The sequence below is a fragment of the Gouania willdenowi genome, chromosome 6 (genome assembly GCF_900634775.1).
Source record: "Gouania willdenowi chromosome 6, fGouWil2.1, whole genome shotgun sequence".
Lineage (NCBI taxonomy): Eukaryota > Metazoa > Chordata > Actinopteri > Blenniiformes > Gobiesocidae > Gouania > Gouania willdenowi.
Window position 1 is genome coordinate 59,881,186 of NC_041049.1, and position 13,736 is coordinate 59,894,921.

Consider the following 13,736-nt stretch of genomic DNA (forward strand, 5'->3'; position numbering starts at 1 on the left):
GTTACTGAAATGTGAAGAGTCAAAAGGTCTGTGTGGTACTGTGGATCTTCTTCAATCCAAATATTACTACAAGCTATCATTTTGACAGGTTTGAGGGTTCTCATCTTACAGGAGAAGTAGGCCTACGATTATGATGGACTTGAAAATCTGTGTGGTCTTTGTAATAGTGTGGAACGTGCTTCTAAGTAGTTGTTCCACATGACTATTAACTTGTTCTCTTTGTGTAAATGAAATATCAAATATATGCTCTAAAACATCAGAACACTTTCCAGTAACTCAGCATAAAGTCCCTACATTAAGAGCTCCACTGTTGGAGCGTTTACCAAGATAGTGCGAGGGGATGATCGCGTAGTTGTTTCTATACAAATCTCACAATTCAACATACGGCAGCTTTAAATAGTTGCAACATGCATTAGAAATTAAATACGAGCTCTCAATCCACAAGATGTATGTCCTAAAAACAGTTAAGACCTTAAATCTTCCAGAGCTCTAGTAAAAAATAGTTTCCACATCTTAGTCAATATAATTGTGAACTATAGCTCGGGTTATTGTTCAAGTTTGTGCAATTCATGCTCTTTGCCATTCATCCATTGGTTAAACTAATACTCAGGATGTTTAAACACTTTTATCAGTGCCTATATCAGTTATTTGCACTTCAATTATTGATATTGGTCCTTGTGTAATTTCCCATAAATTGACATTGCAGGTCAAGGATGACACTTCTCCAGGATGTTTTTTACAAGCACATCCTTTACTCTGTGAGGTGGAGGATAGTGGTAGGGGGGCTGAGGCTATAGCATCTCACATCACAAAATATATACTTGAATTTAATGCAGTGGCAAGTACAATTGTAATTTTGTGCCAAATCTATGTCAACTATCTCATTTTAACACCTCCTGATTGCAGATTTACACAGACTCAAGACTTGTTACCCATGTGACGAAATACTCTTTGAAATAACTTTAAGGGCTACTCAAACCAAATTACAAAAACAGCTCAACTGAAGGACACTTATATGTAAGCTTTACTGGTAGAAATAAGAGGTGATTTATGAGTTGTAAATTAGAGTGAGGAAAAAACTAACAGAAAAAGTGGTAAAAAGAATTAAAAGTGTCAATAATGCTTTAAAAGAGGCAAAAAAAAAAGTAGAAACAATTAGTTTAAACTGGCAAATAATGGGCATGACAAGCGTTGAATGTGGTTCAATTGGCAAAAAATAAGCATGAAATATGGTGAAAAGAGGTTAAAAGTGACAAAAATGGGTCAATATATGTGACATTAGGTGGAAAAGTGGTGAAAAAGGGTTTATAAGTCCTGAAAATATCTTGAAAGTGAAAAAAAAAAAATGTACAGAAAAGGCATTTGATTAAGTGGCAGAAATGGAAGTATTGTAGCAAAAATGTGATGAAAATAGGTTAAGGTACGGCAAGTTTGGTGTAGTTGCAGATAATGGTTAAAATAAGCCAAAATGGGCTCAAATTACTGAAAAGATATTCTTAGTTTCTTAAAGACATCCGGGAGCGCAAATACAAAGACTAGTCCTGTTTTGACAACAACATAATATGTGAATGTTCATTGGCTGAAATTTTATTTTAAGAAAGAATATGAATATATATATATATATATACTGTATATACCACTCAAATGACTTTTCTTATTCAAATTAGTAAAAAGGTTTTATAATTCAGCTTTAGAACACAAAAACATTTCATTGATTATTATTGTTGCACACAATCACATTTTTTTCTTCTAAATAATTTGTATTATTTAGAATTAAATCATATTTATTAGCAATCCTAATCAATTTAGTGATTTTTTTTTCCCCAAGTTGTAATTGCTCCGAATCAGAATCAGAAAGATTTTATTCACCAAGTACAGTTTAAAACAGCTTGCTGAATAATGGCAAAAAGGATGTGCTCCCTCCCCCAATTGTATTTTTGTGTTATTTATTCATTAAGTTTGTGTCCCATTTTTTTCCTAACTGATGGCCTTTCAGAAGAAAAGGAAAAAAAACACACACAAAGCACTGATGAGTAATGAAAAGCCAATGATGCTTAATGAGGAGATAAGGACGTTATACAGCATGCTGTACAAATATTAGACTGGTAAATAGAATCAAATGTTCCGAGACTGTTTACCACATCTCAAAGACAACTACTGACCAAGAGGGTGGTGACAACATGTCGCTCTTTATATAGGAAGTGGATCACCACTGCCCCACTCATCAGCCTCGTGGACGAGAAGCAACAGTGGAAAAGATGAACTGGAGACGTGTGTGGTTGAGTCTCCTCTTTTTGTCTGTCACTGAATTCTTTGACATCCAAGCCAAACCGGGTAAGAATAATGCTCTCTTCCTAATGTTGATGCATTCATCAGATCACCTTTGCATAGCTGGTAATAAGCTTTCCAATGTGTTGAACTCCTTAGTTGAAAACCATGTAAGCAGCATCTGCAGCACATGGGGCAGAGAGCGCTTCAAGACCTTTGATGGTGATATGTACCAGTTTCCTGGGGCATGTGAGTACAACCTTGTCTCTGACTGCAACGCAGTCTTCCAAGAGTTCTCAGTGCACATAAAGAGGAGCAACAACAATGGAAACCCAACATTCAGTTATGTTGTGGTCACCATCAACACCCTGGCTTTTCACCTCAATAAGAGCCAGGTCACTGTCAACGACAAACCGTAAGTTTAAAAAGTAAATGCTTTACAATCATACTAATGATTGTAGTTAAAATAAAAGCTTTTTGTTTTCAGTGTGTCGACACCATTCCTAAACGGAGGGGTGCAAGTGGAAAACAACGCAGATTATTTAAAACTCCAAGCTAAAGTTGGAATCACTGTGGTGTGGAATGGAGAAGATGCCATCATGGTAATTACTTAAAGAAAGTGTTTGTATTTACTCTCACAGTCGAATGTATTGGCTCTTTATTCATGAAGTCTTTTTTGTTGGTTCTCTACTGGTGTGGGCTATCACTCTCTAAAAGCAAGATACAACCAAAATCGAGATTTTTTTTTTTTTTTTTTAATTCTCTCGTTTGTTTATAGACGCAGCCAGATTTGGTTGTTTGGAGACTTAAAGGGCCTACACTATAAAGCTAAATAATTATATCCTGGATTTTTCTCCGTTAGCTTCACCTAACCAAACATCCTGCGTCAGACAAAAGTTGTCCTACAATTCTCAATTACAACTCGCTAAATTAAGCGACTTAATTGTAGCCTGGCTACGTATACACCAGTGACGTGCAGTCAGGGTAGGCAAGGTAGGCAGTGCCTACCCAAGGGTGAATTTATTATTGATTTTAATTGTTTGTGTTATTTATAATATGATTATAAATTATTTATTTTTCCATTTCCAATAACCTACAGTACCTATAAGTTTGAAAGTGTCAGCATTTTGTGCTTTTCATAGCCCAAATGACTAAACATTGCTATTTCCTGGTACGGCAGAGACGCTGCACAAGTCTCACTCCGCTGTAAGGCAGGAGGAGGCCATACCCCCTGCCAAAAGCAGATTGCTGCTCTGCCTCTGTTCCCATAGCGTGTTTTTATGTGTTTGCGCATGTGCAGTCAGTTCCCTAAGATTACAACCATTTACGTAAAAAGGCAGCTCTCTAAGCTCTCTTCCACCATTTTTTGAATGGTAGGATTGGCTTTGTGGATGCTCCTCACTGAGGCTGTTCTGAGTTGTTGTTATTGTCATTTTCTCCGTGTTTCTGTGTTTCCAACACAAACAACAGATGCACTGCCGTGTCATGAGATAGATCTTGTTGGGAGAGTATGGAGGCTAAATTAAATAATTGTTTATGTTTCTTTAATGGAGTTTTACGATCTTGATTTTGTTAGATGGCTAAATGCTTGTTCATGTGGATCTTGTTGGGTTTTTTCTTTCTTATTATTCATTTTATATTTTGATAAGCACATTGAGATGACTTTGTTGTAAATTGCGCTATACAAATAAAGTTGAATTGAATTGAATTAAATTGAATTAACACTTGCCAGCAGAAATACATAGAATTGTCATTGGTGTTGACATTGGTTGTCTCAATTTGCAAAGCCCTGCCTACCCAACCTTAGTGCTCACTGGTACACGCTACTTTGAAAGAAGTAGAGATTGCAGCGTTACACCAACCATAATTGTGGATAAATACATATACATCACAAATGAGGAATACTTCTTTAAAAATATGAAGAATTAAAATCCATAATTCAGTAGAAGCAGCAGGTAATTAATGCAGGAATTGATGAGTGTTAATGCTTAAATTAGTGAGATTATAAACGGAGAATGAACAGACACTCTGATCAGTTTCACTTTAACTTGGACCAATATTTGTATTTTATATTATCCTACAGGACAGAGGCTCTCAGCGTCACCACAGGATACATTAATTAATTGATTAATTAATTAATTTATTTATTTATCAGTCTGAAAGTGCCCGACACATGCAGATTTTATCAGCTGACTAATGTAGGTCAGTCCATTAGATATAAATATATATGTTTCCTATAGGATATCACGGTAAATTAAGGATAAATATTCTCTCTCTTGTCAGCATCACATCAGATCCACACAGAGATGTGTCACAATGATCCTCCTTTTATTGGACAGGTCGCTTAACAAGAGATCTGATTGGTTAGTTCGATTAAAAAAAATCAGGAGAGATATAAATTAAAAAAAATTAAAAAAAGTCTAATGAAAATGTATAGAAATATGCCTTAGATATTATGAAAACATGTTAAACCATTTTGCAAGTAAAGAGTTATATGATGAACTAATGCCTAATTGTAGTGGGGGTGAGAATGTTCAACAGATATATTCAATTTTCATCAACATGACATCAGCAAATAATAATGTAGGAAACAGCGCAGAGGATTAAACATAACTAATCGAATGGACCAAAGAAATGAGAAACTACTTTTTTGATGTCCATAAGTGACAATGATGTGAAGATTATACAAGTAGTTTATGTAATTAAAATTCATATCTGAGAAATCTACCAAAGCCACTGAGAAAAACTGTGAACTTTTTTACAAATGTTTTCAGGTTGAAGTTGATTATGACTACATGAACCGCACTTGTGGACTGTGTGGAAACTTTGATGGTGTTCCAGGAAACGACTTCATTTATAATGGTTTGTCATTGAATTAATTTTATTTTAATTTAATAAAATCTTTACTTTTACAAATGGCATTTTTTTTTTACTAAATTGATTGTCTGCAGGACACAAATTCAACCCAATTGAGTTTGGAAACAAACAAAAAGTCCATCGACCAAATGATAAGTGTGAAGACCTCTATGAAGGAGATGATGAATCCACACAGCCTTTCCGTGTTTCTGATTCTTGCAAGAAGTTTGTGAGTCTGGAGAGAGTCATAGAGATGTAATGTTCCTTGTATTATCAACCTAAATTTCTCCTTTTTTGTTCCTTTTAAAGAAAATCATTTGTGATCAGCTGCTTTTAGAATCTTGGAGCTCCTGTACGTCACTGATAAACCCAGAGCTCTACATTCAGGCCTGTGTGCAGGACATGTGCAGCTGTAAAAACACTCCCAATGACTTCTGTCTCTGCAGCACCCTGTCAGAGTTCTCCAGACAGTGTTCCCATGCAGGAGGAGATCCTCCCAGCTGGAGGAACACTGAATTCTGTGGTAACACCTAAATCTCCCACACTATTTGACAATACTTTGATATACAGTATTTTATTTTCTCTGACATTTAGCATTTTTCTGTCTGTCTCTAAGCTAAACAATGCCCACATAACATGGTCTACAGTGAAAATGGTTCTCCTTGCATGAATACATGTACAAATCAAGATTCAACTTGGTTGTGTGAAGACCACAACATGGATGGATGCTTCTGTCCGTCAGGTTAGTGGTTACATTAAAGGTCCAGTATTATGCTATTTTTCACCCATCTTCATTTGTTCTAAGAACACCAACAACATTGTATTTGTGGTTTATTTTCCCAAACTGGCCCTTTTCCATAGTTTTAGCCTCTGATATGCATGAGTGGGCGTGTCTGTAGACGCAGCCTTCATGTATCGCACTTGCAAGGGTGATCAGCGATCACCTAAGCAATTTTCTTTTGCTATCCACACACTATTGTTATTGTTTTCAGCCAAAAAACTGCACATTACAGTAAAACACATGGATATTTGAGTCCATCTCAGTGCTGCTGGAGGGTGTGTGTGTGTGTGGCAGCAGCAGCGGAGTCAGTCAGCTGTTTCAAACACTCACTGGAGGAGTGTTAAGCTGCTAAGTCACTTTATTCTCCTCGTCTCTATTAACTAAAGGAATAGTCCATTTAAGGTGATAATCATTTGTCTTGTTCAACCGCTGCATCGCATTGTGTCACAAACACGTCAGATCATGTCAAAAGCAATACGGTGCAGTATAATGGCTACTAAGAATGGAACTGCTCCTTGGGTGCTACATGATGGCTGCCCACTGCTCAGGGGGCTTCAGGGAGGGGTGAAATGCAAAGAACATATATGTAGCTTTACATATATGTAGCTTTACATATATGACACTAACATACAATATATATTCTATATTAAACTGCAGTGTTTGTTTTACCTGTGAGGTAGTTTGAGAGGGAGGAGCTCACATTCTCATAGGGTAGGAGGAGCCAGGATTGTCAGGAGGAGGAGTTTCCGCGTTGTGACTTTTGAATGCGAGAAAAATCCAACAGGCCCTTTTGGAGCTGATTTTTTACAAAGTGTGGAATAACAAGGGAGAGAGGAAACAGAACTTTTTCACCTTTGGCCCTATGAATGAGGCTAAAGGAATGTATATCACTATAGCAAAACCATTATAAAGCGTTTTTTTTTTTCATAATACTGCCCCTTTATCAAGTTATGCATGTTTTAAATTTTGACGTAAATTATGTCATCTACATTTACCCAGGAACTGTGTTTGATGACATCTCTGAAAGGGGTTGCATTCCTCAGTCTGAATGCCAGTGCAAACACAACAAAATCTATGAATCTGGTGAAGTTTACAAGCAGGACAGAGAGGAATGGTACGTCTTCAATTTATTGATGAAATGGTTAACCTTGTGTTAATGTGTTTGGTTATCTTTTATTGATTACTGTCTTTATTCCAGCACTTGTCGTGAAGGTATTTGGGAATGTAAGAGTCTTGAAACACCAGAAACGTGCGCATTTGAAGATGGGTCACATGTTACTACCTTTGATGGCAAAACCTTGGCCTTCCACGGCAACTGTTTCTACACTCTAGTCAAAGTAGAGAGCATGGTAAGTGATACAGTTGGTCCTTGTTACGGACTCCAAATGTCTTCATTCTCTTTTCATCCATAATTGGATTCCTTGTTAAATTTCTATTTCCAACAACATACAAACTCAGGTCCAATCACTTTTCTCACATCCAAACAAGTTCCCAGGTTAGATTGAAGCTATAATCCTCCCATTTAGTCCTAAAAAAAACCCTGGAATGGATCTAGAACGGTTTCTTCTCATTGCAAATGAACAGCAGCTTTATTTTAGGCTCCTTTAGTAAACAGAACTGGTATCAAGCAGCAGTGTTGGGAACGTTACTTTAAAAAAGTAATTAGTTATAGTTACTCACTACTTGTTCAAAAAAGTACCTGCGTTAGTAACTAAATTACTCTATAATAAAAAGTAACTCATTACCAAGGAAAGTAACTATTTGCTTTACTATTAAAAAAAAAAAAAAAAAGTTGCTCCACGTCAAATAATTCACATTTTTTAGATACGTGTGTCGTGAGGTGCTTTATTAATTTTGAGTTGCTTACAACAGATGTCGACAAAGTCTTCACTCCTGGATATAATGAACACTTCACATACACGTTCTTGCCTTTGACCACAATTAATTTAAAGTAGTGTTTGTATCGCCACCTTAAAAATGGCAACTTTTCATCAGACTGCTCCACGCTCGCCATCTCTGCTGCTTCATCAAATCTGTAGTGGTTGTGTGTGTGTCGCGGGTGCTGGCACGTCGCCTTAGCCAATCATAATCGCTCACCTAGTTTTTAACCCACCTCCTCTTGCTGGCACATGTGTAAAAACACTGGCTCTGATTGGCTACCATGAAACATGACGCAGCCTAAGCCAATCATAATCGCTCACCTTGTTTTTAACCCACCTCCTCTTGCTGGCACATGTGTAAAAACACTGGCTCTGATTGGCTACCATGAAACATGACGCAGCCTAAGCCAATCATAATCGCTCACCTTGTTTTTAACCCACCTCCTCACAACAGCTGATTCAGAAGCCGGGGATGCTTTCGGATAACAGTTTATTTAATCAATGCATGTAACGCACCGCATTTAACGTTCAGTAACGATAACGGCTTTGTAACGGCGTAAAAAGTAATTAGTTAGATTACCCCGTTACTGAAAAACAAACGTCGTTACCTAACGCCGTTACTTTAAACGCCGTTATTCCAAACACTGTCAAGCAGTCAAAACTTAAGGTTGATGGGAAGAAAAGAAAGAATGCTAATTGAAAACATAAAACTTTGTAAAACAATTTTCAATTCACTCTTAATGTCCATTGTAGCTGTGAGTTTTAGCCGACTGTCAAAATCACATTCCTGCTTCTCTTCACTTTTTACTCAGTTGGTTAAAGCAGAATAATGTCACCTGTGTCGCTTCTAATTACATGATTTGTGCACATGTATTTCAGGCTGGAACAAACCCAGGTTTTACTATCCTGGCCCAGTTGATACCCTGTGCAGATCAGGAGTTAGACACATGTTTGAAGACTGTCAAACTCTTGATGGACAACAACAAAAACAATGTGGGATGAGTGGCATTGAGTTTACCTTCTATATACTGCATTTCATCCAAATCTGCAACATGTTGATTTGTTTTTTTTACTTTATTCAGTTTATAATGTTCACCTCTGATGGCACAGTGAAGCAGAATTCACAGATCATCAACTTACCATACCACACAGGTGAGTCAGAGTGAAAATACTGATTGATTTAACCCATCCATCCATCCATCCATTCATCCATCTGTCATTCCATTCATGAGGTTCCTTTTGAGTTAGATGTTCAGTTTGGTCAATGATCACATTGTATTTGTTATCACCTTTTTGAGGGTGTTTTATTCACTATATAAGGGGTTACAGTTAATATGACACATGCCTGAATGGTAGATTTCTATAAATTGGCTTGGATTGCATTAAGAAGACATTAGTGATAATAAAACAATTCAGTGACTCAACGCTTGTATGAAAGTGGGCTGTGCTTTTTGAACAGAGGCTTACTGTATTCTCACATACCAGTCAATTTAAAGCTTTTAATTGTCATCTTTTTTTTTATTTTATTGAAGCTTCACTCTCTGTGTCAGTACTTTACTAGGTACTAGAGAATTCTGTCTCAGACTCTAGTTATGAAATTAGACATGAATAAACTGTAGTGGTTTTAGATCCCTCGTGCCAGTTCACATACTACAATCTGGATAGAATATAGAATATAATAGACCTTTATTGATATCTTATGTATGAAGATTTGAAGATGCATTTTCTGTTTACCAAATCATAGGAGGGTCCCTCATACAGTATTTTATGGTACTGTAAATATCTGACCAAGTCAAGACTGAACATGCATTGTAGCAATACTGATGCACACAAAGCTTCAGTCACAGCTCAGTAAGCAACTATGCATACTGGGATATACAATTTTCTTTTGTCTAGGCTAGATATTCTTCTGTGCCTTAACTGTACGCTCATTTTGCAAAATATAGCTAATTAGCTATGAAGCTAACATTTCACTCATGTGTTTCTTTAATCATTTCTCCAATAGGCCTATTAACCAACATTAAAATGTTGAAAACAAACAGTGGATAACTCTACTTTTGTAATATTCTGATTACAGGTGAGATCAGCATATTTATGCTCTCCTCATTCCACATTCTGCTCCAGACCAGCTTTGGACTCCAAATTCAGATTCAGCATGTTCCCATAATGCAAGTCTTCATCAGACTTGATCCCAGTTACTTTGGAAAAACGAGAGGTGAGTTGTTGTTTTTTTTTAAATTTTAAGAGCAAATGAACCGTCAGGACCTGCTTTACTAAAAGTTTGTGTGCGTTAACATCCTAGCACACATAAACACACGTTATGGTTGATGAATTCGCCCCAATGCAACAAAGATTGCATTTTTCAAATGGGCAAAATACTGTAATATGAGCAAAATATATATCAAATTTGCTTTAAAGTAGCATAGGGCAGGATCAAGAAATCTGACTCGATAGTAGCTGTGTTTCCATTATCCTTGGAAATGATCTAAATAGCACAATGAAAATTAGTAATGGAAACACCTGAATTTCAAAAAAAAACACTCACGTATCACTAAAAAGTTTTTACGCTTTCATGAGGAGGAAATTCAGACGTTTCGATATTGAAATGTGTCGCAAATACGCGTGACAGAATGTGATGTACATGGTCACATGACGGGAGGTACTTGGTCACACATGGCACGGTACATGTAAACAGAAAAGGAGATCGGGACATTTCTAAGCATTATACTTTATAATTATTACTGCCACATTAGAAGTGAAACAACAAAGGAATAGGGAGTGTTATATGGATGTTTGGAGTGTCCATCTTCCTCCGCCAAAGTCACGCGGGATGAGATTTCAAGGGAATTGCGAAGCTCCTACCCTAAAAAACTTTCAATGGAAACGCTTTCAACGCGCAATTACGCTTTGTCGACATTTATAAACATTGCTTTTATTTTGCAAAAATCTGTAATGGAAACCCAGTGAGTTACACGATGGCCGTTAGTGTCGTAAGGTAACTGCAGCCATCAGCTAAGCCGTCACAGGGGCGCGAATTAACGCTTCACAGCAGATCAGATGATACTGTTACGTGGCTACTTATTTACTGCAAGATCCCCACGCATGCCTTCGCGGAACCAAACAGTAGTTTGGTCCACCGCGCTTGTCTTCTTTCAGTCTCTGAGCTGTCGAAAACAAATATTCATGAAATTTAGAACATAATGCATCACACAACATGTTCAAGGAAATAGAGAGATATGTAGATCTACAAGACTTAAAATTAATGTTTATTTTTTCACAAATCCTGTCCTGAGCTCTTTTAAATGAATATGCACTCTGGGTGAATTTGCCAAAACTTACAACATATTGGTAATAGGAGATGCAAATAGATCAATTAAGCAAACGCGATGCAATTTAGCAAATCAGGTCCTAAGAGTCATTTATGTAAACATGTTTGGTAATACAAATCCCCTTATCTGGTTGGTCTCAGTGGGGGAAAAAACAATCTCAATCAATCAATCTTTATTTATATAGCACAAATTACAACAAAGGTCATCTCATAGTGCTATCAAGATATCAAATTAATAATAATAAGGAAAAATAAAAATAAAAAAAACCCACATGAACAAGCATTTAGTGACAAGTGGGGAGAAAAAATGTCCTTTTAACAGGCAGAACTCTCCAGCAGAACCAGGTTCAGACGTGGCAGTCATCTGTTTCGACTGGTTGGGGTTAGTGGACAGGGGCAACAGAACAAGATGGAAAGATAGACCATCAGAATGTCCCAGACTAGTTGAGCTGTGAACCACAGATCAGGAACGATCATCATCAGCTTCACAACCCCTGAAACAGAACAGAGAGAGAAAGGCGAGGAGAAAGCACTGACTGCAGAAAAACATGATACAGTATTATCAAGTTAGCCTGCCTTGGCCTTGCTCCTCACTCCCAGTGACCTAGTCAACACTTTTTTACAAAAGTGACAAATCTGTTCCTGTTCATTCGTAAGCTAACAGCGACTCCAAGGTCTGTAAATGCGACCGTTCACAGACAAGCCCATGTCCGCTCTAGCGGTTAGGTTATGTTATGATTCATTCTTGTTTATGCGGACTGTAAATCATAACCAGCTACATCAGAATTCAAATCTCTTTCCGTTTATTGAACCAGTAAATGTGTTTACAGATAATCCATTAACAGACAAACATTAATCAATCCATTAACTTCAAAAATCTATTTTAAAATATATACTGTAAATTAAAAACCATTGGATGAGGCTTAGTGATTTCTGGGTGATATATTTCTTTCAGGTTTATGTGGGAACTACAACAAAATAATGTCTGATGACACAAAGACTCGTCAGGGGATCGTGGAAGGAACTGCAACCACTTTTATTGACTCATGGAAAGCTGATGATCTGTGTTCGGACTGCCAGTCGAGACTAGAGGACCCCTGTTCTTTCAGTGTCGAAAATGGTAATCTTTGTGCTTTTAATGTAAACAGTCAGAGTTTGACATTAACAGACTATTTCACTAAATATTGTTGGATTTCACAAATACAACAATTGGTGTAAACCACTCATCTTCAAGAGCTAGTTTGAGTTGTAATCTTTTCATAAACAATTATGGGAAATTATTGCACTACAATTCCCATGAGCATGTTGTGGAATAAATGTATGTCCAGATTCAGCAACAGAACAAGGCAGACAACTTGGTTCTCTTTGGCAGCAGGGAAGTTTTCTTCAGTACAATGCTTTGACAAGAATACAGATGCAGTGCACTGTACTTTGATCATAGGTGTGTGTGTGTGTGTGTGTGTGTGTGTGTGTGTGTGTGTGTGTGTGTGTGTGTGTGTGTGTGTGTGTGTGTGTGTGTGTGCGTGCGTGTGCGGGCGGGCGTGCGTGCGTGCGTGCGTGCGTACGTGCGTGTGTGTGTGTGTGTGTTCACTTTCATGTGCATTCACATGCAGCCAGTGCTGAACCATTCCTGCACGTGCATGTAGTTTAGTGCCAAAACCAATCCTGTCCCATAGACTGAAGGACTATTTCTCCAACAAGCACCACATGCACAGCATAAATGTTTCCTTCTTTTTGTTATCTAATATGTTCTTGTAAACCACTAGAGAAGTAAATAAAGTTGAGTTGAGTTCATGTTTTTCATTGACAAACAGCACTGTAAAAGTGATCAAGAACAAGACACTAATGTATGTAATTGTGATGCTTGTAACCTCTGAAAGCAAATACATTATGAGGCATTCTAAAGTCACATTACCACTCTAATTTTTTTAATATTTTTTATTATTCATATTAAGCACACAAGAAAAGTCTTCATGTTAGTTATCTTCTTGAGCTGCCACACTAAAGTTTGCATATGAAATAAGAGCACAGCAAATATTTTCTGACAGATAATCACAGTTATCTGGATCAGTGATCCTGACCATAGCACCATGATCATTCATATGAAATTTAAATTCCCAATAATAACGATACAGTCGGTCCAAATTAATTTATTAAAAAAATCCTCATGAAATGCGCAATCCAGATCTGATTGAGATGAGACTTGATGTGGTAATTAAAACAACAACCCACCATAATAAGTATAATTTAATAAAGATTGGTCAATTACAAACCGAGATATGAACTGAAATTTTGGGAATGATGAGATAGAAGTTTGTTTTTTTTTTTTGGTTTTTTGAAACTGACCAGGGCGCATGGTGGATTAGTGGTTTGCATGTCCACCTCACAGCAAGAAGGTCCAGGGTTCAAGCCCCGGGGTGGACACCTGGGTTCTTTCTGTGTGGAGTTTGCATGTTCTCCCCGTGCTGCTTGGGCTTCCTCCCACAATCCAAAAACATGACTGTAAGGTTGATTGGAGTCTCTGAATTGCCCATAGGAGTGAATGAGAGTGAGTGGTTGTCTGTCTGTGTTGTCCTGCGATGGACTGGCACCCTGTTCAGGGTGTACCCCCGCCCAGTGCCCA

At 37.4% G+C, this 13,736-nt stretch overlaps 1 protein-coding gene across 3 annotated transcripts in view; it reads left to right on the forward strand.

The window, feature by feature from the left end:
* Window positions 1-2,202: 2,202 nt before the first annotated feature.
* The window catches only part of LOC114464426 (mucin-2-like), a 29,760-nt gene continuing 18,226 nt past the window's right edge, over window positions 2,203-13,736 (forward strand). For all 3 annotated transcript variants that reach the window (XM_028448605.1, XM_028448606.1, XM_028448607.1), the window contains exons 1-13: window positions 2,203-2,334; window positions 2,428-2,683; window positions 2,756-2,870; window positions 5,043-5,130; window positions 5,220-5,353; window positions 5,434-5,647; window positions 5,741-5,866; window positions 6,905-7,019; window positions 7,104-7,254; window positions 8,665-8,778; window positions 8,868-8,937; window positions 9,863-10,000; window positions 12,069-12,233. In XM_028448605.1, coding sequence (XP_028304406.1) covers window positions 2,259-2,334; window positions 2,428-2,683; window positions 2,756-2,870; window positions 5,043-5,130; window positions 5,220-5,353; window positions 5,434-5,647; window positions 5,741-5,866; window positions 6,905-7,019; window positions 7,104-7,254; window positions 8,665-8,778; window positions 8,868-8,937; window positions 9,863-10,000; window positions 12,069-12,233 — 1,762 coding nt within the window. In that variant the 5' untranslated portion in view covers window positions 2,203-2,258. The remainder of the gene's footprint in view (window positions 2,335-2,427; window positions 2,684-2,755; window positions 2,871-5,042; window positions 5,131-5,219; window positions 5,354-5,433; window positions 5,648-5,740; window positions 5,867-6,904; window positions 7,020-7,103; window positions 7,255-8,664; window positions 8,779-8,867; window positions 8,938-9,862; window positions 10,001-12,068; window positions 12,234-13,736) is intronic.